The sequence below is a fragment of the Nesoenas mayeri genome, assembly GCF_963082525.1.
Source record: "Nesoenas mayeri genome assembly, chromosome: 9".
Taxonomy (NCBI): domain Eukaryota; kingdom Metazoa; phylum Chordata; class Aves; order Columbiformes; family Columbidae; genus Nesoenas; species Nesoenas mayeri.
This window is the reverse complement of record NC_137557.1, coordinates 1,525,936-1,550,828: the sequence shown is the minus strand read 5'-3', so window position 1 is coordinate 1,550,828 and position 24,893 is coordinate 1,525,936. Positions and strand designations below refer to the sequence as shown.

Sequence of the window (24,893 nt, the reverse complement as noted above, 5' to 3'; positions counted from 1 at the left end):
CAAGGCAAACATCAAATCAAAAAACATCTGTTCTCAGACTGCTTACGCCTTGGACTGCTCTTGGTCTACCTGATCCATCACGTCCTGTCTGTGGGTGCGAAACTGGAAGAGAAAGGGAGAAGAAACCCAGTGTTAGAGAATGTTTAAGCTGTTTGCTCTGCGAAGGGCAGTGGCTGGAGGTTGCTCTGCGGTGGTTTAAAGCCTGTGGTGGTTCTCTTGGTCACTTGGTTCTTCTTATGCTGGAAAATTCCCTTTTATGTGCAAGCATTGGGAAGGCTCTTCCAGCTCCCGAAACCTCGTGCGGTTCCAGCCACAGTCAGTGTGGTGAATGTCGATGACAAGTGACCGTGTGGTGGGTGGCAGAGGTGGCCACAGCCTTAGGAACACGCCGTCAGTGGAAGCGCAAGGCTTCCCAATACTCACATAGTGCTTTGCATCCTGAAAGTAATTTTAAATATAGCAATCATTTCGCAATAAAAGGGGGGGAAAAAAAAGAGTTTATTTCCCTTTCCTAGGAGCGTTATTTGGTTTTAAGAGAAGTGATCAAAGGAAAATCTGTATTGACAAACATAAGTTATTTTTCAAAGGCAAATTGAAGCCACTTCTCAGACCACTATAAAAAGCGTATGGACTGGAGTGTTATTGGCTAGTTTGTAAGTTAATTTTGCCATAAGATGGTAAAAACATCCATGTCCTCAATAGGTAACGGGGTGAAAAGACGTTGACTGTTCCCAAAGGCGCAGGACAGACCGCGGGGGCTGCTCTGGCCTTTGGCAGCCCAGATATCCAAATAAATAGTGTTATTTTAGGAGTGCAAAAGTGATAGAAAACATCCCATTCCCAACTGGTCGGTGCTGTAAGATTTACAGGGCATGAGAAACTCTGTTGTCAGGATTATTTTTTACAGAACGGATCGCTAATGTTAAATGACTTTTGAAATATCTCTGAAGAACTACACAAGATAATAATGGGGAGTGAGCCCTGCAGAACGCAGGGCTGGTTATTGCGCGACCGCTGGATAAGGGAGGGCTGATAACAAACTCGTCCCTTCCCAAGAGAAGGAGGAGTCGTGTCTTGGGAGGATGGGGAAGGGAAGGGTCACACCTGGGAGACAAAGCCCTGGGACTCACCAACCCCTTTCTCAGCAAACTAAATGACATTTCTGGGCTGGAATGACCTATGAGAGGTTGGCAGTCATTCCGGTGGGATGGTGCCAAGTCTTAGCCCCATGTGGACATCCCACTTCTGGCTCTTAATTCCTTCCCCATAGGGCTGCTGCTGCAATCAAGCAAAGTATTGTGGTTAATGGAGAGCGATATCTTCAAAATATTCCTATCCAAAGTTCTGCACAGCAGGAATGTAACTGTAATGTGGATTGAAGCCTCAGAGACAACGTAAATGCTTACTTCTAATTGCATAAAATTGTAAATTATTATTATTGCAGGGCTGAGGAATAACTGGGGGGTGTAATGGTGGGGAGGAGTACGTGATGGGTAAGGGAATAGAAGGGATGGAGGGAGCAGCCCGAGCTGTCGGCTCCATCTGCGAGGCCTCCCAAGCAAAACATGACACGGAGCTGAAACGTCTTTCTGCTCTGACAGCCAAGCGCTCGAGGTTGGGAGGAATGCGGCCCGGGAGCTGACACAGCTACATTGCAAATTAAAAGAACCCTTTCCTGGATCGCAGCAAAAGCCTGGACAGAACTAACCTTCTCACCGTGTGTTCTCCCCCCAGTCGTGAACCAGGATGGCCAACCTCTGATGGAGGGCAAGCTCAAGGAGAAGCAAGTCCGCTGGAAGTTCATCAAAAGGTGGAAAACTCGCTACTTCACGCTGGCTGGCAACCAGCTGCTTTTTCGGAAAGGAAAATCCGTAAGTCGGAAGAGCATCCATTTGATTTTTCTCCTTCCCTCCTCCACGATGCCCTTTCCCAGAGGTATTTACCCCTTGGGTTTGCCCATACGCCGCATGAGTAACTTCAGCCAAGGGGTTGCTCGTCGGCTTTAGTTACATCTTCCTCTCTGGATCAAAAGCATGAGATTTTAAAGAGTTTTAGATTGGCGGTGCTGGTGACCTGTGCCCGAGCATCGTCCTCTCTGCCTCCAGGCCGTCTGCATCCCAAGGGCCTCTGCTCCCGATGGAATTACAGGGGCTTAAAAGAGTTTCCAGTCTTGCACAGTGACTCTTGATTTCCTTTAACAAGCACAAATTCAAGAAATTCTGCTCAGGTAGTGTGTTTTTGCCTCTTGCAAAGTGCACGGCATGGGGCAGCGAGGTACAAAGCCACCACAGCCAACGTGCTGCGAGCCAAATGGCATTTCTGGGTCCTCGGTTTTCATGGGACCAGCAGTGTCTGGGGCGTGATGGTTTTGTTCCAGCATATCGGGAAAGTCAGGCCCTCCCGAACGCCTCGGGACAGCCTCCAAAACCAAGCAACTCTTCACCTTTTTTGAGTGTTTTGCCTACTTTTGTACATTAATAGCTGTTCTTGAGGTGATGGCGTTGTAACTGGTGTTATTTGTGCAGGAAATCCAGGGGTGTTTAAAACAAGGTGATCCTAAAATGCTTTTCTCCCAAAGGAACAGAGGGTTTTTTTGCTTTCCTTCCAGCATGACTTAAATTCAGATAAATCCTGCTTAGATTATTCTGAAATTGTTTGAAATTTATACTGTTAAGACTCATGGAATCACAGAATGTCCTGAGTTGGAAGGGAACTCAGGGACTCAGAGACAAATGTGTCCCAGGGCCTGGAAGAGCAGCTAATTGAATCGAGTCCCTATTAATTATTACCTCGCAGTTATTAGAAACACTTTTTCTTCAGCTTTTTGCTATGAGAATTATCAAACGTGGTGCAAAATGGTCTGTTTCTCTTTTTTGTTATAAGACTTCTCTCTTAGATAATCCAAAAATGGAAGCATCTTCCAACCATACTCAAACCTTAATATTTCTGATAAATATTCTTTATTATTATAGAAACCTAGTAAAGCTCTTTAAGCTGCTGAAGTGGCTTCCTGAGCCCCTTCCTATAAGAAATAGAACAGGGCATCCTGTCTGCTTTTTGTGGGACAGCACAACCCTCCTGAACACAAGTAGCTCATCAAACAGCCTTTTCCCTACTTTTAGTGGCTTTCTCAGGTGTTCTGGTTGAGATTCTGCAGGCACTTTGTGTGCCGTAGCTACAGCTCAGTACCGGCTGGTGTTCCCTTTGGAAAGAATGCCAGAATGGCTTTTTTTAGCAAGTCAATTGGCTTATAGAAATGTATATTTAACAGAATGGCTTTAATTAGCTCTCCAAACAAGCCAGGCGTGTGGTACATGAGAATCCCTTGATTGCTCCCGGGATGTGATTAACGTGCAGAAGTCGCCTCCTTGGCTTTTCGCTCCCGGTGCTCCCCGTGCAACACGTGGAGCTGAAGGGCAGATTGTGCTCCATAGTGTAATTCATACAGATCAACTTTCCCTTTTTAACTGGAAAACTCACGGCTGCTTTGCTTTTTATTTTGTAAAGTTGAACACAAATACCTGGATGGGTTCGTCAGCATAGCCGGCTGGTGTCCCCAGGGGCTGCAGCGAGCTTATTGCTCCTGGGTTATCGCTCTTTCAAACTGGTGCGTTATATCCTGTTATTTCTACGCTTTTGGCCTAAATTTGAGAATCTAGTCCTGCTGTTAACCATTGCTCGACTTGCAGCACCACCCATTTGGGTTGCACATGTGCCCTGGGCTGGCTGTTGCAGACCCCAAACACAACATTTCTAGCTCTTGAAGAAGTGTGAAGCCTCACAGAAGTGGCTTGGACAATAAAAATGTGATTTTTCAGACTCCCCCCGGTGGGAGGACCTGCTCTGCACCTCACTGCCCCGATCCCAGTGCCAAAAGCATCGCAAGATGCTGCGGGAGGTGGAAGATGCTCCTGCCCAGCGGCATCTGGGGCTGGTTTTGGTCTCCGAGGCCAGACGGCGCTCGCCTGGCCAAGCGTGCCGGCTCTGCCCCATCGTCCCTGGGCTGGGTGCTGCGTGGGTGTTTGGATTTGACATGTTGTTCACTTAAGAACGCAAACCCAGCACAGAGGAGGCATTGTGAGATGGCCAGCTGGCTGTGCCTGCTGGTTCCTGGAGCCCCACCATGAGCAGAGTAACCACACGGACAATGTTCGCTCTGTGTAAGCAACCGCGGGGACGGCGGGTAAAGGGGAGGCAGGAGAAAGCCAAAATAGAAGAGGTCTGAAAGCCAGCCACATCCTAAACTCCTGGAAAATTGTGGTAAACTCCTTCACAGAAGTGTGCCTGGGGTACAATCAACTTTCTTGAGCAACTTGAGGTCAAGCGCTGTGTGGTAATGGAGGGAATAGATCATTTTTGCTAGATGGGCTTCTGAGTCTAAGGGTCTGGCGCATGGAGTGCAAAGCTTTGGTTTTCGAGTCTATCCTTGCTTTGTATTTTTTGTGGTTAAGGTTTTCACAGCGTTTATCCCAGATAAGGTTTCAGTGCTGAGCCAGCTTAATACTGCTGATAATACTGGCCCAGGTTGGCCAGAGAGGTGGTGGATGAACCATCCCTGGAGACATCCCAGGCCAGGCTGGACGGGGCTCTGAGCACCCTGAGCTGGTGCAGATGTCCCTGCTCATGGCAGGGGGGGCACTGGGGGAGCTGGGAACGTCCCTTCAACACAAACCGTGCTGTGGTTCTGTGATAGAGCCCTAACGAGTGTTTGTGGAAGCGGAGGAGGTTGGGCCATGTCCCGTGGTTGTACGTGGGGAATCAGTGGTGGCTCTGGAAATGTTTGTTCCCATGTGAAGTTGGAGACGAGCTTCATTGCTCATGGAAAGTGGTTTGGACAGGACTGAACATTTTGGAGGGAAATCACCCATGTAATGAAAGCTTCTCGGGTCTGGGAACTGGATCCCTGAGACAAAAATTAATGAGACGGATGAAGAAATGCCCAGTTCTGGTCCCAAGTTGCAAACCTGGTCTGCTGGGAGGGTAGAGCAGCTCTGGGGACAGCAGGTCCCACACCGCAGCTCCTCCCTGGTCATATTCAGCTTCTGTGAGTTAATTAACTGCTAATTCTCACTCAGATCAGTCCAGACAGGAGCAGGAATCTTTTGGAAAACTTGCCTTAGTCCTCTCAGTAAAAAGCAGCTCAATAGGAGAAACATAAATATTCTTGAGGAATCAAAGGCTTGGGCTTAAACTTCTCACCTGGAGACCCAATTTGTACATTTTTTATGAGCTCACAAGTCTCATCTCCTGCAGGAACTTCATAACTTTGCACAATTCTCTCTTACACTCCCTGCATCTTATTTTTTACAGAGATGCTAAGTTTTCCTACGTGTACCAACTTTATATATTTTCAAACAAAACCACAAACAAGTTCTCCCTTATTCCCCATTCCCCGCTGTGAAATGCCGTGATTTCCCTTGTGTTCCCGGGTCAGACTCGAGGTATCTGTTCTGTTTTCAAAACCAGCCGAAGGAGTTGCTGATTCCACGTGGAGGTGGGCAGCCTGAGAAGGGGAACGGCTCATCATGGCTCAAGAGAAGAGACCTTCCTTCGGGCCCCAGGCTCAGTTTAGTACCTGGGACACATCTACCATAGGCACGCATTTTGTGTGGCAGCGTTAACAGAGGTCACTTGTATTAAAAGCCACAGAAGGGAAAATCTGAGCCCATTTAATAGCTGAGGCTGGAACTAAACCATGCAGATGCTGGGGGAAGAGCTTGTAGGCGTCGCTGTGGACCCTTGGCCATTGGGTGCAGACCACAACACCCCAAATAACCTGATGGTGGTTGATAGGTGACCATGGCTTCACATGGGATGGGGGTTTCTAACTCCCCTAAGGCCCTTTTGGGAAGTCCCATCAGTGCGTTTGGCCACATGAGTGATGTTTACAAGCCCAGCTCTGGAGACATCAGCTGTGCATTAAGATGGTGGAAGCTCTACCATAGAATCATAGGATGTCCTGAGCTGTAAGGGACCCACAAGGATCATGGAGTCCAACTCTTGTCCCTGCACAGGACACCCCACAGGTCACACCATGTGTCTGAGGACATTGTCCAGTCTCTTCTTGAGCACTGTGAGGCTTGTGGCTGTGACACCTCCCTGGGGAGCCTGTTCTTCCCTCTGGGTGAAGAACCTTTTCCTAACGTCCAACCTGACCCTCCCCTGGCAGCTGAACCAGATGAACGTGGTTCTGTTTGTCTCTCCTGTGTTTCAGAAGGATGACCCGGACGACTGCCCCATTGAGCTCAGCAAGGTGCAGAGCGTTAAAGTGGTGGCCAAGAAGCGCAGGGACCGCAGCCTGCCCCGGGCCTTCGAGATCTTCACCGACAGCAAGACCTACGTTTTCAAGGCCAAAGACGAGAAGAACGCCGAGGAGTGGCTTCAGTGCATCAACGTGGCCGTGGCGCAGGCGAGGGAGCGAGAGAGCCGCGAGGCCACCACCTACCTGTAGAGCTGCTGGCACTTCCATGGCCGTGCCACCAAACCTACCGCATCCGGCCACGCCGTGGACCTCTTGAACCTCCACAACAGGGCCATGAGATAACATGGGGAGACCATGCGTTGGCGTGGGCCGGGGAGAGCTTTGTGCAGCACCAATGGCTCTACCAGGTGATGGAGGGGCCGCCATGCGGGAGCGCTCCCTGGCACTGGGACATTTGCTGGTGTAGAAGCAGCTTCCATGTCCACATGTGAAACATGGGGTTTTTTTTGTTCAGCCTAATAGTCTGCAAGCCAAGAGACGTGGTTGGAGACCAACCTGGGCCCCAAGCGCTCAGCCCTGGTTGCTGAGATGCACGAGGTCTCGGTGGCTTTGGACACTTCCAAGGGCGTTTGAGCACGTAAGGACTTTCTGCTTTCCTCAGTCACTTTCCACCTGTAAACAGATCGTTTTCCTTCTTATTTAATATCTGTGTACTTTATCCTTTTACCATTTATATGCATCGGTGGAAAAAATCCGATTTGCTGCTGCTTTCAGGTTTGAAATGGAGCAGTTTTAAAGATTTAATACTGCTGAAAAAGAATTTTTAATATGTAACTGTTTTGATTTCCCTTACTTTTTCTCTGCTTTGCAACTGAATGTAATTTTAAAAAAAACATTATTTCCCTTTGTTTTTTTAATTATTTGTCTTCTCTGTTCTGCAACTTTTCAAAATTTCTCCAAAACTGGAAGATTCCCTGTTTCCTTTTCTGTGTCACTCTCAATGGTTCCAAAGCAGAGGAAGTGCTGAAGAGACTGAAAGCAAAAAAGAGGGGGGGAAAAATGAATGAGAAATCTGTGGGTGAAGAAATTAAGTCAGAGACCATTCGGGCCTGAGTAGAAATAAAAATCTGAAATTTTCCAACCTAGAAAAATGTATCTTTTGCATATCAGACCCAGTTCTGTGGCGGAGTGAGGTCGGACAACTGGACTTCTGAATTTACAGCCTGATTTTCCCACCGTCCTGCGTGTTCCCAGCTCTCTGGATTTCACTGGCGTGGTCGGTGGCTCGGAAAAGGGCGCCCAGGACAGCTCAGACATGGTTTTCCTTCTGCATTGAATTTCTCTCACCTTGGGAAAACGGGGCAGCGGTTGCTGTGGGGATGCTCAGTGGGGCTGAATGAAGTTTCTGTTCAGTTTCCAGGTGTGGGTTGCAGAGATTCTTCTTAAATAAATCACTTATTTGCAAGGCACAGCGTAGAGCAGCTCCAGCTTGGTACCTCCTGAAGAGAGGCCTCAAATGAAGACAAACTTTGGGCGATTCTAGCAATGCCTCTGCACCCTGGGCATCACTCTGGGCCAACTGCAAAATCAGAGTCCAGGCTCTCCCCATTCTTCGATAAATCTCTCCATTCTCATCAGGCAGGCCAGCATAGTCCTGACCTTCAGCTGCAATTTTGCACCTGCAGCTGGGGAAAAATCAGTTCTTGGCAATAACCAAAACATTCTTCTGTTTTGTCTTCTCGTAGACCCCGTTTGTTCCTTCCTTACCTGCAAGGACACAGATCCCCCATCTTCTGGGACCTTTTTAGCCCAACGAGGCAGAAAGCTGGACGGCTTGGAGCTTGCAGAAGTTCTGCTGAGCAAACTCGGTTCTGCCGAGGGTGGTTTAATGCGGTGCTTTGGTGTCGTCTGCCTTGCTGGGACGTTGTTCCCTGGGGTTTATGGCCAGAGTTTGGATTCTTGTATCGTCTGTATAAATATTTAGCTTTAGAGTTGGAGAAGTTGCAAGTGCTGAGTGTTGCTGGGGTTTGTCTCTCCAGCCTGCCAGAAATCTGTAATTTGTTACGTTGACAGGTAAGATGCAAACATTGGGTAATGAGCATTTATTCAAGTTAAAAGGAGAAAAGAATTGTTGTTTTATGGTACTACAGGAGCTGGCGGCTCCAGAGAGTTGTTCCTCAAGCTGCAAAGCACCATCAGACCTTTTGGGGAGAAGCACCACGGACCTGGGGCAGCCCCAGTGCAATGAGTTCCCATTTACAGTGACATGAAAATCAGGCTCAACGTGGAGAGGCTGTTTGCTGTTTCTGTGTTCCCCCCTCTTTAGTTGCCTACGCTGGTGGGGATCTCTGTGTTTCTTTGGGCTTTCCTCCTCTCTTCCTCCTCTCTTCCTCCTCTCTTCCTCCTCTCTTCCTCCTCTCTTCCTCCTCTCTTCCTCCTCTCTTCCTCCTCTCTTCCCATACAGATAATGCAGCTCTGCAGACCAGGCTGTCACCACTAGGAGAAGGAAGCCCTGAAGCCAAACCTCAAATTAAAGGCAGCAGCACAAAGGTAAGAAAAAACAGATGATAGGAAATTTCCACAGCCTGTCTGGCAGATCAGGAAAAGGGATTTCAGTCATTTAATTGTCAATACCTGGACCAATAAATCTGTATTTTACCCACAGGACACGCCATTGAGTCTAATGGGAATGAAGTTAATCCGTAGGTGTGAACTTGCGGATTTATGGTCTCAAGTTCCAGGATCATGTCCTGTACTAAACACCAAATTGACCCACTGAGGCGCGTCACTGGGGTTCAGTGACACACCAAGACGGCCATTAAAAACATCTTTTACAGACAAAATAGTCTGTATTTGATAATCTTGATGCCAAGTTTCAATCGGCCACCTCTGCGCTGCGTTGTCCATTGAATGCACCTCGTCATCTGTATGTGCACGGGGACAAGCGCCTGTTGTCACCTGTGTGACAGAGTTCAGGGGGGGCACAAATCAGGGCCGAGCACCCACCTCACCGTCAGTTTCTGAGCGTGAACGTCACATGTGGCTCCGTGTCACCTGCGTTCCCCGGACTTTGTCACCAGCGCTCGGCTGTCACCCGTCGCATCCTTCCTGTCAACCCCAACGTGATTGAAACAACATGGAACGCGCGGCTGCGGAGTCAGAGATGCCCCAGGTGCTGTGCCAAAATATAATTGCGTCAAATAAGAAGTGTGGCCACACTCCTGCTGTCTTAAATTAAAACTTGGAGTAAAATAAAAGAGAAATTCAGATGGCAGCTTATTCTAGTCATCATCCTAGAAGGAGACACGCAGGAATCATCAATCTAGTTATGATGAGAGAAGGGAGATAAATAAATAGCTAAATAATTAATTGAATAAATTGATAGATATATGGATGAGAGGATAAATAAATCCCACTGTTGCAAATTTTCTCTTGAGCAAATATAGAAATAATATTTATTGATTCTTGAAAATAACATGTCAAAACATTCTAAATTTCAATAGCTGCTGCTTTCTGAACAGGGAACGTGCCGGTAGTTCCGTTGTGCTGCATTTTCTCATGTTTTTGCTCGTCCCCCTGCAGAGACGACATAGGGGCTCCCGTGGCCACGGGGAGGGTCCCTGGCCACGTGTGTCCTCTGGTCCACTGTGCATATGGGGGGACAGAGCGAGGTTTAGAGTCTAAACCTGAGCCCACAGCTACAAAACCAGACCAAAATCTGCACCTGGATACCCCTGAACGCGAGCAGTTTCCCAACCTAAACCGAGTTTTACAGATCAGCATCATTTCTCCAGGAAACACGATTCTCCAAAAGATTGGCTCCAGCTTCTATGAATATTTTTGCATAAGGAAAATAATCCACTTTTTCCTGGAAGAGCTGGTGTCCACCATGATTTCCGTGCCACACCACATGTATCTTTGCAGAATCCAAGCCCGGGCGAGTGTGTGGCCTCACAGGACACTCCAGAACAACTGGTGCTTCAGCATCACTTCTGCGCCCGCCTGACAACAGCACGACAAAGGGGAACAAGCTGCGGGTTTTGGCAGGAAAGTGCTGGCTCGCACCTCGCTCAGGACCAGCCTCGTCACGTAGCACGTCTGCGGAGAGGACAGGAGCGTGGGTCCATCGCGGGCCAGCACCACGCGGGGACGGGGACGGTGGATGCGGAGCAGGGTGTCAGTGGTGGGATGAGCCGCCTTCCAGCTGGGCAACGGTCTGTGGAGGCTTAAAGCATCGTTGGTGGAACCCACAGGGGATCTGCTGACCCGAAGCCCTGCTGGGAATGGGAGTTGGACTGGATGACCTCCCAAGGTCCCTCCCACCATAAATTATTCTATGATCTATGGCGAGGCAAAAGGATTGCCAAAAATGCATCAGCAGCTACCATTGAATAGTTTGAGTTGGAAGGGACCTTCCCAGCTACCCCAGTGCCCCCTGTGCCATGAGCAGGGACATCTTCACCAGCTCAGGGTGCTCAGAGCCCCGTCCAGCCTGGCCTGGGATGTCTCCAGGGATGGTTCATCCACCACCTCTCTGGCCAGCCTGGGACAGGCTCTCACCTCCTCCTCTTCCCTCCTTGAAACATGTGCTGCCATGGCCATCTGTTCTGTACTTAAAAGGGGCCTGTAAGAAAGTTGAGGTCAGACTTTTGAGCAGGGCCTGTTGTGACAGGACAAGGGGTGATGGTTTTAAACTAAAAGAGGGAGATTCAGGCTGGATATGAGGAAGGAATTGTTGCCCCGAGGGTGGTGAGAGCCTGGCCCAGGTTGGCCAGAGAGGTGGTGGATGAACCATCCCTGGAGACATCCCAGGCCAGGCTGGACGGGGCTCTGAGCACCCTGAGCTGGTGAAGATGTCCCTGCTCATGGCACTGGGGGAGCTGGGAACGTCCCTTCAACACAAACCATCCTGGGATTCTATGATCTTCCTTCTCACTTGTCTTGTTTGTGACTGTTTCATCTCCCTCAGCCTGCAATAAGTTTCTCCCATGCAGACCCTGTTATCGAGACAATCATCTGATCACAAGAGTTGGATATCAAAGATTTCTCACCCTGCTGTTTCCCACTCGTGTCTCGCATGGTCTGACTGCCCAAGTATCAGTTTTTCCTGGCTCATCTCTGCTGATCCAGCCCTGGTCGGTGGGTGAAACCAGAGCAGCCCAGGCTGAGCTGCATCACGAGTAACACCCCAACTTCAACAGCTCAGGGAACAGGAGGAACAAGGTAGTGACCTGGTAAAAGGTTTGTGAGATTAACATGAAGATGAATGATATTGTGCCAGGCAAATTATAAATAATCATTGCTTTCTCTAAACAACTTAACTACTGCATTTATCCTTTCTGTTGCTCACAAGCTAATCACTGTTTGTTCCAAATACATTTGTTCTACTATTCCCTGAAGCAATCTTGTATTCCTGCTAGTGAAGCTTTTGCAAACGGCAGTTTCTGCTCACTTGACCCGCCACTGAGCCAGTCCCTTTTTCCTGCCCAAACAGGTGTTTCTGTGCCCGGACAGCAGGATCGTAGCCTCTGCGGCCAAATGACAAACAACAGTGATCACCCACAAACCTCCTCATTCAGTGCTCATTTCCCCCATAGCACTAAACTGCCTGTGCTTGGAAATTCAAGTTGAAATTTGGGACATTTTTGCTGTGCTTACGGAGTCTCAAGCAGATCGCGTTTTTAACAACCAAGCCACGGGGCCGTTAGCAGCTCCGCTCCACGGTATTTCCTAGAAATGTGAACCATAGGTTGTACATCGAAACTGCTTGTTTATGAGAGCCGAGCCCAGTTCTGGGAAGTTTTCCAAGGAAATTTTACCCTCCCGCTTCCCTGAACAAAGCGTTCCCCAGTGCGTTTGACAGGAACAGAATAAAACAGGCGATAAATGCCGAGGTATTGCGCACAGGCATCACACGCGTCGTGGGTATAAATGGAATAAACTGGACGTTATTTTTCCAGCTTTTCCAATTCCAAGCTCAGCGGCCCATGGGAATAACCTTGCCTGCTTCTTGTTGACAAATCGTCTAATTCAGCTTGATGCTGGTGACTAATACTCCTTGGGTAAAATCCTTGGCCTCGCTGGGGTCAAATGGAAAACTCTCTTAACTCTAATAGGGCCAGAACTTTACTCCAATCCTCGCCTGTCCTAGTGGTACTTTTACAGCTTCCTACCATCGATAGACTTGGAAACACAACCTCATCCTTCCCCACTGACAAACCTCAGGCATCAGGTTGTCAGAGACGATGGTTTTGGTGAGAAAAGCTGCTTTTTTCACCCCAACAGCTTCAAGCATCGTCTGTGGCTCCAGCAACGTGCACAGGGCTGGTCCAGAATGCGGCTGCCCTATGGGATGTGTCTGCCCCACAACGTCGCTTCTTGTGCTTTGGGGCAGGGAAAGGGTAGGAAGAAGCAGAAAATAAACATGTTTTATGGGGTTTGGTTAGGGTTTTTTAATAGAAACATGTCTGCACTGATTAGGAGTATTTATATCGCACCTGTGAAGGAGCTGGGCATTGATTAATCAGATGTCAAATTACAGCGACATTGAGTTGGCTCAATTATACCGTAAATCTCCCTGTTGTCTAATTAGGTGAAGAAAGAAGCAAAATCAGACTTGATTCATTTGACTGATTCACTGGAACGACCCAGAGCTTTCTAAATTGTTTCAGGTTGGTCAGGTCAGGACCTGGATGTCCCTGGCCGGCCCCACCTGGGACCCCCAGCTCAGGACCCCAGAAATCCCCTGGACATGCGATTTCTGTCTGTCTTGAGATAAAGCACAAGGAAATTGGAATTTGGGGGGTACTGATGAACCAGGTGATGTTTTTTCTGGGGCCAAACCTTGGAGAAGGTGGCTGGTTGAGGCTGGTGGGGCTGCAGCCCGTGGTCACCCCTGGATGGTGCGGAGTCTCTGCCCTGATTTCTCTGTGCAGATAGTGAAAAAACACAGTCACAGAAGTGACAGCAACGCCTCCAGGTTAGGAAAAAAAACCCCTGTTTTCTAGTTACTGGCAGTTATTCATGGAAAATACGTGTGTCTGTAAGAGAGTCCTTTGTTTTTACTGATTTTTTTTGTAAAAGATAACTTTGCATTCCCATGCAACACTCTTGTCAATAGCTACAAACCTGTGTTTGGCGGCACGACTCTGCATTTCGGAGTCAACACCAGCAGAAAGGCCACATGTCAGGAGGTGCCGTGCGGATCCGCAGCCCGAGGGCTCCACATTTGTGGGTTGGGGCTTCCAGCCCGAGGGAAAACACTCGTGGCAAGCGGTGGTTTTGCTTTGAAGAACACAAGCGTGAAGGTCCTTTGCCTCAGTGCAGGTGGTGCTGAGGCAACAGCAGAGTCTGTTTTTCCAGCTGTCCATGACTGCACCATGACACGGAGAAGCCGCCACGGGGATTCAGAGGCCCAGCACCAAATCCTGGCCATGCTCCACTTCCCCACCTGATGGACCAGGAATATTTTCCCCTCTACGCGGTCTCTGTTTTGCTCTGTCAGACCTTAGCGATGTCTCGTTCCTGTTGCTGAATCATTCACAGTTCTGTGCTGGGTTTAATGTGTAGGGATCCACCTGTTTTAATTTGCTGCTCTCATTAAGTGTCATTAAGACCCTCGGTGCTCTCTGAACATTGATGTTTTTAAAGGTGTTTAAAAGGTGTTTAGATGAGGTTCTTAGGGACATGCTTTAGTGCAAGAGTTGGGTTATGGTTGGACTCGATGATCCTGAGGGTCTCTTCCAACTGAAATGATTCTACGGTTCTATGCGCGGTTGGATGAGCATCCTGCTCTTGTGCTGCTCCTCAGCAGCCTTGTACAGCTGCTCCTCTCTTCTGAAGGGAAGAAAAGAATATAAAGTAGATCAGAAATTCAGGAAGAAACAAAAAGCCAGGGTGCCCTTCATTCCGGTCGTGCTGTAGCTACGCTGCCGTGGCCGCGGGTTCCATGAAGTCCCTCTGCGTCACGCTGCCCCACCAGCAAGAGCTCAGGACCAGCGTCAGCACCAGAAAACTGGTGGCAGCACATGGTCCACCAGCACCCAGGAGGTGCGGCGCCCAAATCTGCTGGTGAAACAAGTTGCTCCCTGCAGAGAATGTCAACAGACGCTACAGATTCACTGCATTTCCCACCAGGCCTGGTAATTTTCGGAAAGGTCTAGATACACACGCATTGTTTTGATGATTGCATTTTGCTGTAAGAGCTTGGCGTGAAGTCCAAAAGTGCCAGAAATGCCTCTTGTCCACCAGTGGATTTCAGCAGCTTGTTAAACGTTAGTAGATTGTTTTAACAGGCTAAAATCTGATGGGCACCAAGACATTGGCGACATCTTTCGTTTGGCCCAATGTGAGAGTTTATGCAGCGTGCTCACGCCCCATCCGAGCTGCAGCCCAAAATGGGACTTGGCCAAAACTACCTGGGAATTCCCATTTATGCTCAAGCAAACCAGGTTTTCTCACCTTCTAAGGAGCAACTGGGCTTGAGGTGGGTAAACAAGTGAGAGCCTGGGCTTGCAGAGGTGACAGAGAACCAGGTGCTGGGGTTTGGGTCATTGGCTGCAGGTGCCTCAGGGCTACAAAATGGGTGGCTGTGGCAATTATTTCAAAGGAGAAGAGAGCTTTGTGGGGGTTGTATTCTGTTCTGGGGTCACTAGTGAGAAGGGGCAAATATTTCATAGAATCACAGAACAGTTTGGGTTGAAGTGATGTTCCCAGCTCCCCCAGTGCCCCCCCCTGCCATGAGCAGGGACATCGTCACCAGCTCAGGGTGCTCAGAGCCCCGTCCAGCCTGGCCTGGGATGTCTCCAGGGATGGTTCATCCACCACCTCTCTGGGTACCTGGGCCAGGCTCTCACCACCCTCAGGGCAACAATTCCTTCCTCATGTCCAGCCTCAATCTCCTCTCCTTGAGTTTAAAGCCATCACCCCTTGTCCTTTGGTGGAGCACAGCCTGTGAAATCCATCTCATCTGAAATCATGATCTTTCCGATGTGCTCTGGACATGGGAGAGTCAGAACTGTGCAGGTGAGTGGTTGAGATTCCGATGCTTCCAGCTGATTGAACCATCCAGGTTTTCTGTTAAGCTCCAGTGCGGTAAAAATCATAATTGTAGCAGACTGTGAATTTTCTTTTGATAAGGATGTATGCTGGTAGGTTTTAAAGGGTGTTATCACTTCCGTGGGTTACGCTAACACCAAAGCAGATATCTGGCATTTCTCTAGAGTGTAGAGTCAAGGTAAGTCCTGTTATGTGTCAAAAGCAAGTAAAAAAGTCTTTCTCCCAACTCTGCTGGTAATACTTGCATGTTTGAACCTAAAAGCACACTGGCTTTCCATAGTTTGAGACAAGCCATGCAATGTGTAAAACAGTGTCTTTGCAAACCTCTAGCACAGCTACTGGAGACAGGCATAAGGTGATGGGTGTTATTTTGATGATTTGTTTTTCCAATTCACTTCAAAATCAAGTTCTATTTACCTCAGGTCAAATCCTAAGTTTGGGTTGGTTTTGTAGTAAAGTGCTGCCTCCTGCTGGGTAAGTGTCCTAGAATAAAGCCTTTTTCAGTAATTTCCTATAAAGTATTTAATCTAAAGCCTAGGGAAGGTCTTCAAGAAAACAGCCTGACATTTCAATGTCTTTATTTCTGCTTCACCCTCGCCAGAAAAAACAGGTTTGGTTTGCCCCAAACCTTGGTGATCAGGCCCAGTTTGGTGCAAGGGGAGCGGTGAATCCCGTGCGGGAGGAATGGGGAACGCTCGCTTCTTCTAACACAGAGAAATCTTTGCTGCTGCACCCAAACGTCCCTATACATGTATGTATATATAAACCAAAACAAAACCATAAAACAAACAAACAAAAAAACAACAAATAAAGAAAATACCACCCGCTTTTTAAAAAGGGGGAGGGATGAAGAGTTTTACCCAAGTATCAAATTGCACATACTTGCCAAAAACGTTTTTTTCATTAATTTAGGAAAATGAGATTGTGGGTCTACACAGAACCTGTATACAGTTTAGAGAATTTTACTGAATGAGACTGTGATCTGTTACAAAAATAAGTAACAAATTCATTAATTTATGCTGACTAAAAGGTAAATTATATTAAGCATAAACCTGACTCTAACTTACGGCGCTGCGATGTATGGGGGAGCTTTGAGTGTAACAACAGCAGTCCCCACTCGTGTCAATCATTGAACAAGATGTGTCCACCCACGCTCATAAATGACCTGCTAACATGGATTTTCAAGTCTTGTTTCTAATTAACTGGTACTGAAGATACTCTGGGACGTTGCTGTCCCAAATGTGCATTCTGTCTACATTTATATCACAGTTTTCTCTCAGCTCTGTGGGGACAGAGTTCCCCGATGACATCTATAATTAATTATTTCAAACTACCGGTTTCTTTTATTTGCAAATGATTTACGCTCTATCAGTGGCAAAACCTCTGTGTGTTTAATATTGCTGTTGGTTCTATCAGTAAGGAAAATCTTACCTATAGATTAGCGATTTAATTTCCTCTCCCTTTGCTAGTGAGGCTCTTGGCATCTCAGCATCCCCTGCACGTCTCGCTGTGCGTGATCGAGGATGATACAAAAATAACCATCATAATGCTTTTGTGCAAAATCGCATCAACCCACTAGATGGCAAACAACCACTTCCAAAAGCTCACAGGTGTCTCTTCTAATCACAGCCACATCATATTCACCACTGGCAAGAGCGCAGTGAAGCTTGTCCGATAACCACTAGTAATATAAATTACTAATAGCTCCTTTATGATACATACTCAGATCGTGAGCTTTGGCATAGCTCAGGTGGGATCTCCGATGAACAGCAGGTGCTGAGCATCATCTCCTTCACTCAGGAGCGCTAAATGTGTCTTCCTGATAATTTTCCACTCTACCTGGTGAGTTATTTTTGGCAATGTGATATATAAACTCTCCGAGGCTGTTTTTTGGTCTAAGCTGCCGCACTCTGCCTGCACGGACACAATTTCACGCTTTACTGCAATTGGTGTGAAATTTGGCACTGACTGGGAGCTCAATAGAGTTTTCACTGTAAGATAAATAAAGTCCATGACAGAGGGGCAGAGATGGACCTTATGGATGTGCCCTTTCTCCTGTGAATCACTGTCTGGGGAGGAAAAAATAGAACAAAACACCTCTCTTGAGCTTAATAAGACACTTGAAAATGCTTTAAAGGCAGGAAAAGCTTGCAAAACCACAAAGAAATGCTTGGACAGCTTGTAGGCCATTGCAGCAGCTGCTCCAGCCAGGATGGTCAGCTCGCCCCAGTGCCACCGCCTCTGCCCTGCGCCCTCCTTTGTTCCCCAGCTGCTATTTTAATAGCAGTAATAACACTGTTCAATATTAAAAGCAGCTTCCAGAGAAGTTCCGAGCCACCCGAGGGCACTTTCTGGTAAGTCCTGCGTGCAGGTCGTGCTGTCGCTAACCCTGCCTTAGACTCATTGTGCGCTGGTTCACGGTTCAGTAAATACCAATATGCAAATGGCTGGAGCGGTGAACGATTTGCTTGATGTTTGCACGAGATGAAGCATTTCTGTACCGATGGTATCTGTGTAGGGGAAACACCTGGTGAAACTGCTGCCTGGTAGTGGGTCGATGTTTTCTAGCCCGTGCAGCTGCTCCTGCAGCCCATCAGATAATGTTTGGGGAGGCAGCAGGATGTGGTCCCGTGGCCTTGCTGCCGGAGCATGGAACCTTTTTTGGGCTCACAAACATGCTCCACAGCCTCATAGTGCGCAAGGAGCCCGGCCGGCTGACAGCAAAGCCCCCTGTCCCTCCTGCTGCCCAAGTATCTCAGTGGTGGATGCCCCATCCTGGAGACATCCCAGGCTGGACGGGGCTCTGAGCAACTTGAGCTGGTGCAGATGTCCCTGCTCATGGCAGGGGGGCACTGGGGGAGCTGGGAAGGTCCCTTCAACTCAAATCCTTCTCTGATAATGCAGAAGGCGACCCAGGTCTGCTCTAGACCCACCAACCCAGCAGGCCAAGGAGGAGGTTTAAGCACAAGCCTGCACTTACCCATGTCCCTGCGTGGCTGAGTTTGACCAACACCACATGGCCGTGCTCAACACTCCATGGCCATTAACGCAGCTCTGTGACCCACAGCCTGGAGGTGACATTCCCCATGTTCTTTTCTATCCCCTCGGCACTCGCTTCTGTTCACACTCTGTGCTCACGGCTCCGCTGCCACTTATTCTTGTCTTGGTAAAAGCTCCAAGCTGGTCTCCAGAAGCAGCTTCGCTGGAGTGAGTAAGGAATGAATAATGCCAGGAATGTCACTGAAACCAGAGAGAGAGGGTTAGGGAGTGGAAGGTAAAGAATCTGCTCACGTGGAACAGAAACAGTGATAGAAAAGGCTGCATTCAGAATTACACTTCTGGTTTCACACCAAGTCATTCATGGTAAGACTGCAGGATGTAACTTACACCACTGGATTCCTCTTTCCTCTTGCAAAACCAGTAAGAGTGTAAAGAAATCACCCTCAGGGAACAATTTCAAATAATTTTCATTGTTTCTCTGAGCTGTTTAATTTGGAGTCTCTATAAATCTTTTATTGAAGTACCGAACTAAGTCTCTTAAAGTCATAATTTGACAGAGTAAAAAACACCATTTCTCCAGCCTGAGCAAATTTTACTGTCAAGTCTTTCAGTGCCAAACCTGTTTATATCAATGCAAACTCAATATTTGCCCCGCGCTGGAAGTGTATTTGCAATCAGAACTCCTATTAATGCTGTAAATGCACAGCTTTATCCCTGAAATTGCAGATAGTTCTAGATTCTTTGTTAATTTATCAGATTCAGCACAAAAAAATTAAAAAAAAATAAATAAATAAAATAAAATGAGGTCAATCTCCTAAATGATTTGGTTTTAAAAAAATCAACTTTCTAAAAATCTCCGAAGTAAAAAACCAGTTGAATGCAGTGAGTGAATTAATGTAACAATAGTCTTTGTTCTCTTAGTCTGGTCTACTGGATAGGACAGCAGAGACTTTCAGATATCAGCTCATGTCAAAATATCTTACTGGCTGATTTCCTGTCGCAGTGTTTTCTTCCATACGGACATCTTTGATTGTTTAAGGAAATTAAGAGTTCTGTCATCATGGGTTCTTATTTTTCCAAACAAATCCGTTCTGCTCAGACAATTGCACATTGCGATTTGCAGTCTTGTCTAAGGACCTGTTCTTGTCGTTACCTTTTGTGAAACATTTGCTGATGAACCTGTAAAACCCCTGGGGGGGGGGGGGGTTAGGCCCTGATGTGCTCTGATTACCCAGCACATCTGACTTTGTGTGAGTGTCTGACACCAAATGCACCTATTTCAGTGTCCAGTTTAGCGTCAGTAGCTACAAAAATGCCAGCAGCTCTTTATTTTTAAACATGCTGCAGTGAAACCTTCTGACATAACTAAGACTGCCAGTTGCATAACAGCTGAGGGGACAACGTGTTGCTCAACTCTTCCTGAACTCAAAAAACATATGCAAGAAAAAGAGCAAGAATTGTTAAGAGCGGTACAGGCAGGTTGAGCTGCTTAAGGAAAGCAAATACCTTTCAGATTTTTAAAACATCGAAGCAAAACCTGGAAAACCAGAGCAAATTAAAACCAACTCACCACAGGTGTCTGTGTGGAAAAAATAATTAAAAATATGGTGGGCAAATTCCAGTGACACGTGCTGCTGGTAGGACTCGTGCTTCTCCTGCTTTCCAGCCCGTTTTGCACACACCGTACCTGCTGGGGAAATAGAAAGAGCTGTTCACCTTCTGCACACACCAAGGAATCTGGTATTTTCACCTTTGGAATAATTTGAGTGTTAGAGAACTGAGCCAACTATGGTGATGTTTTCCCCAGCTCCTCTTTTTATGACTGTTTATTTAATCTTTGGTACGTTGAATGGACTGTAAATTGCTTTTGAGATGCTTGGCGCTGGCATGGTGGGTTCACCGGACTTTTCTTTGCCATGTTCATGCAACATGGAAAAACGCCGGAGGTTTCTAAAGGGCCAGCGATGATCCGGCTTGGTGCTGGGCTTGCTTTATTCTATGTAAAATTGTTTTAAAAATCTCAGTAACTGGATGGGAGCTTGTGGAAGGACCAGAACAGCGTGACCACATTAACTCTGAATCCCTGCTGAGTCATGAACCTGCAGGTCCAGCACTACCTAATTAAATAGAAAAGTGATAGTTACAGACTGGCTCTCAAACCCCAAACTATAAATGGAAAATAGCGCTATAAAGCAAACATTGTGCAGACTTAGTGATCTTTCTAAAAGCCACTGTTTGTAAAACCAGGAATGCCTGACTAATCACCGTGTCCACGACACAAAACCAGGTGCTGTAACCAAGCCTCCTTCAGCGAGGGTTTCCTCCAAAAGCCTGGCAGACTGGCCTTCTGCACTAGTTTGTCTTGTCCCCGATTAAAAATCTTGGTTTCCTATCTCTCTACAAATGGTTTTATCTTAGGCTTAGCTCAGCAAAGCCTGGCAGCAGCTAACGACTCTGACCCTCTGCTCAATTAATGATTATCCTGCAACCTGGCCCCATTCCATGGGGTTCACCAACCTTGTGCCCCGCGAACCCTTCGCGCCCATGAGGTTTGCTCATCCTTAACCAAGGCAAAAAATAAAATATACTTCCTGATTTAAAAGTAGCATTTCTTATTCAGTGCGGGGGCCAGACAGGGGGGTCCCTCCACAGGCTTATACATGGCTCATATTGTCACTGCAATTCTTGACAGCCATTATCATATTCCACACCTAACACAAGCTATCGGTTTAAGCAATGCTAAGCAACATTTGTATGTTTCTCGGCTACCTTTCAGTTGCCTGTTTTAAAAGAATATGTTGTAAATTTCTGTCAATTTCAAGAATAGGGTATGATTACCAAGTACAAGGATACTGAGGTGACAAGGTCTGCTTACACAAAGATTCTGTGGTTACAAGGTTGGTTAATCTTTAAAGGTTGCTGCCTTAATATTCTCCTAAACGATGAGTTCTATAATTCCTTAAAACGCCCCGCGGCTGGGGGAGCGGCCGCCGGGGACACCCGAGGACACGGGCCCTGAGAAGACACCCCCGCGCCCCCTCACAACATGGCGGAGGGAGCCGCGGGGGGGGCTCCTGCCACTCAGGCCGAGCGAGCCAATCAGGCTCCGAAGCCGCCCGCGGGGGCGGGGTTTGCCTTCCGTTCGCGGGCAGTTACGGCCCCGGCAAGTTAGTCCCGGCTTGGGCGTGTGGCCGCGGAGGGAGACGGTGAAGTGCGGTTTCCGTGAAGTGATGCAACCACCGGCGGGTTGGTCGTCAGTGTTTACTCAGAATAACCCTTGTATTTTTTTTTAAGGGGCGCATAGGATTGCGGTGGAAACGCAACCGTAACAACGGCCTACCCACTGGAGGAGGGCTGCTTCCCGTTGCAAACGCTCTTTTACTGGAAATAAAGATGCCATTTGTGGCATTTCTGTCACCAGAAACCAGCGGAGCCACTGAACAGCCTTACGGGATGTAACGCAAGCGGCAGGTTGGAAAAACAACCAATTTATAGAAAATAAAACTCAATTCTGAGTGTAGGTCATGGCCTGTGTACCCCCAATTTCAGGCTGGCGGGAGCAGCGAAATGGGGGAAAAAGCTCCAGAATTGGCCCCACAAGCTGTTCCCGTGGGGTCCCGCAGCTGCCCTGGGGAGCTTCTCACACAACTTTATGGATTTGGGTTTTTTTTCATATGTGACACATTGTAAAATGAAGAAATAAACTTAACAGCAGAGTCAATTAAACCGCTAAGCGGCATTCTTTATTTTATCAGCACTGGGGATCATCCTCCATTAGTGCTTCACAGGCTCGATGCTCTGGCGTTGGTTATATTCCCATAATTATTACATATGTATTACGACTTTCAAAAATGTTGACATACATCTATACTAAGAAATAACTGATGATGTTAGTTATATGTTATATATGTTATAATATGTTAGTTATGTTAGTTATAATTGTTTCATTTCTTACTTACATCTATTAATTATTAGTTAAATACAAGCTAAGCACTCTGCTTCTAAACTTAATCCTCTGTCTCCCTCTTGTGCAGAAGGATCCAAAACTTGAGAAGCATCCCCTGGTTTTGCAGGTGGTCAGAAAGCATTGATCACATCGATTGGTTAATGATGGCTACATCTTTTATACCTTAATCACAGTGTGCATTAATTTAGCAGCTTCTCTTCAATGGAAGCACCAAACCCGCTCCCGCAGCCCGGGCACGAGCCACCCGACCCCTTTAAAACCGAGTTTAACCTCCGCTGCGGTGAAGCGCACCGCGCAATTCGTTATTTGTCGCCGTTTAAAAACCTTTTGCCGCGGAACCCGCTATAAGGAAGAGTGAAGCGGAGCCCCGTCCCGCCCGCACGGCCGATGTTGGGCCAGCCCCGCTCGGTCCCCGCACGGCCGGCCCGGACGCGCTCGGGGCGGGGCCGGCGCCGCGGACTCTTTTTTCCCGGCGTGCCGCGCGCGGACGCCGTTGTGTGCTGCGTCACCGCGCCGGCCGCGCTAGTCTGTGCGTGGCCGGCTGCGGGTGCGGAGCGCTCCGCCATCATGGCCTCCTCCGCCGCCGCGCACCCGGCCCCCCCCGCCGCCGCTCCCGCCGCCGCTCCCGCCCCGCCGCCTCCCACCGCCTCGGGAATCCTCATCGGCGACCGGCTCTACTCGGAAGTGTCGCTGACCATCGACCACTCGCTGATCCCCGAGGAGCGCCTCTCGCCGACTCCCTCCATGCAGGACGGCCTGGACCTGCAGTGCGAGACCGACCTGCGCATTCTGGGCTGCGAGCTCATCCAGGCGGCCGGGATCCTTCTCCGCCTGCCGCAGGTGGGGCCGCCAGGCCGGGCGGGGGGAAGGGAGGGAGGGGAGGAAGGAGCCGCCATTGTGGCGCGGCGGGAAGGGCGGGGGGGCGGCGGGCGCCTCACACAAAATGGCGGCGGCGGCCGTTGGGCCCGTGACTGACTGACTGACTGACTCACTCACTCACTCACTCACTCACTCACTCTCTCTTCCTCCTCTCTTTGCGCTCATAGGTGGCGATGGCAACGGGGCAGGTGCTGTTTCATCGGTTCTTCTACTCGAAGTCCTTCGTCAAGCACAGCTTCGAGGTGAGGGCGGAGCGGGGAGTGGGGGACGAGCGCACCAGGTGTTGGGCGAGGGGTGAATTTGGCCAAGCGCACGCCAGACGGGCTGCTCTCTAAGGCCCTTTAAGCCGTGTGTTTTAGTATTTTTTTAGATGCGTAATTCTAGTTTTATCGGGATTAAAAATGATTTTTCATGAAAACGGGGCTTCCTTTCAGATTGTTGCCATGGCCTGCATCAATCTTGCGTCCAAAATCGAAGAGGCGCCTCGACGTATAAGGGACGTGATCAACGTGTTTCATCACTTGCGTCAGCTAAGAGCAAAAAGGTAAGATTAGCTTCGTTACAAACGTAAAAAAGTTGTCACTAATGTATGCTGCGATTTTCAATTCACAGTATTTTTCCAGGCTAAGTTCAACGACCTAGACTTGAGAAAGGAGAGCTCTTTGGCTGTTGCCTAGGCAGTGCAGTCCTGCCGTTGCTTTTGGTTACTTGATAGACCTGTTTCCATCATTTCTATAGCTGCAAGTCATGAGTATTGATTCTAGTTTTAGGTCCATGGCTGTAGTTTTGGGTTCATTGCTAACTGATTCTTACTGTCTTGTAGTTCTTGAAAGGTAGTCTTAGGCATGAGTGGTGAATTAGTGGATTGTTGTGTATTCTCTAGGCTTTTCACCATGTTCAGTAGCTTTAATGCTTTTTTTCTTGTTAATATGTAGCTGTCCAGTTGTGGTTATGGTGCCAAGAAAGTATCAGTTACAAAAGATGAAAACTGGCTTTTAGCCAGCAATGATAGTATTGCCTTTAAGAAAAAAACCCACAATTTTAGAAAGTATCCGGAAAAAAATATGGTTTGGCCTACAGTGTCTGTAGATTTAATGGCCTCACTTCAGCAAGGAGTTTGTAATTGAGTCTTGGAAGCTGAAGGCATCTTTCATTGCAAAAAGTGAGATTTGTGTTTCCCTTGGTACCATGTGCTTGTGTTGGTGAACTTGGGTGTAAACTCCCACAGTCTGTGTGCAGATCTGGAGAACTGTCTGCTCGGCTGCAGTTGTTTTCAGTTGGGAGTGCCTAATGCTGCTTTTATGTGCGTAAAGCCGTGTACATTTTCACGTGTAAAGCAAATTCACTTGCTTGGAAGGAACAGGGAATGGTGGAAGGAAAGGAGTTTTCTAAGTTGCTATTAAATACAAATTTTCTTTAAATCTCATGCAACAGTGTTAGAGTCGGTGGGGTTGGAGATGTCAGCTGTGATGAAATAGTTTTAGTGACAGATTGCTTAAGTGTAAAGTAGTCCATAGCTACAGAAGGATTTTGTTTTCAGCCAAATTCTTAAATCCACACTTCTGTTTCTCTACATCACCAGGTTACAGCAGGAATTTAAACTTCAGTGTCCCATAATGTGTTTTGAGAAGCAGAGTAGAAATCCTTAGGGAGACCGGCTGTTTCTTGATGTGTTTATCCTGGTTATGCTTCTGTTGCATCCAGAGCTTTTGCTTTTACATCCTTGTGCTTGTGTTTTCCTAGTTAGTGTTAGATAAAAGAAGATTGATTTAGTGTTAACATTTTGAG

At 47.8% G+C, this 24,893-nt stretch overlaps 2 protein-coding genes and 1 long non-coding RNA gene across 17 annotated transcripts in view; 2 read left to right on the top strand and 1 right to left on the bottom strand.

Moving 5' to 3' along the window:
• VEPH1 (ventricular zone expressed PH domain containing 1) overlaps positions 1 to 6,451 on the top strand; it is a gene marked incomplete at both ends in the record, with an annotated part of 67,732 nt that extends 61,281 nt beyond the window's left edge. Inside the window, 2 exons of the mRNA XM_080349622.1 lie at positions 1,735 to 1,871; positions 6,215 to 6,451. Coding sequence (XP_080205748.1) covers positions 1,735 to 1,871; positions 6,215 to 6,451 — 374 coding nt within the window. The remainder of the gene's footprint in view (positions 1 to 1,734; positions 1,872 to 6,214) is intronic.
• Positions 6,452 to 13,261: 6,810 nt separating this feature from the next.
• On the bottom strand, positions 13,262 to 19,923 carry LOC308043738. Its single transcript, XR_013922530.1, has 3 exons — positions 19,830 to 19,923; positions 18,240 to 18,499; positions 13,262 to 14,038 (listed from the first exon to the last, which is right to left on the bottom strand). It is a non-coding gene; the product is annotated as an uncharacterized lncRNA (long non-coding RNA).
• A 2,817-nt stretch (positions 19,924 to 22,740) lies between these two features.
• The window catches only part of CCNL1 (cyclin L1), a 28,127-nt gene continuing 25,974 nt past the window's right edge, over positions 22,741 to 24,893 (top strand). For all 15 annotated transcript variants that reach the window (XR_013922476.1, XR_013922477.1, XR_013922478.1 and 12 more), the window contains exons 1-3: positions 22,741 to 23,066; positions 23,273 to 23,347; positions 23,540 to 23,649. Coding sequence is in view for 2 of the 15 variants with exons in the window: in XM_080349384.1 (XP_080205510.1) it covers positions 22,794 to 23,066; positions 23,273 to 23,347; positions 23,540 to 23,649 (458 nt within the window). In the remaining 13 variants the exon portion in view is untranslated. The remainder of the gene's footprint in view (positions 23,067 to 23,272; positions 23,348 to 23,539; positions 23,650 to 24,893) is intronic.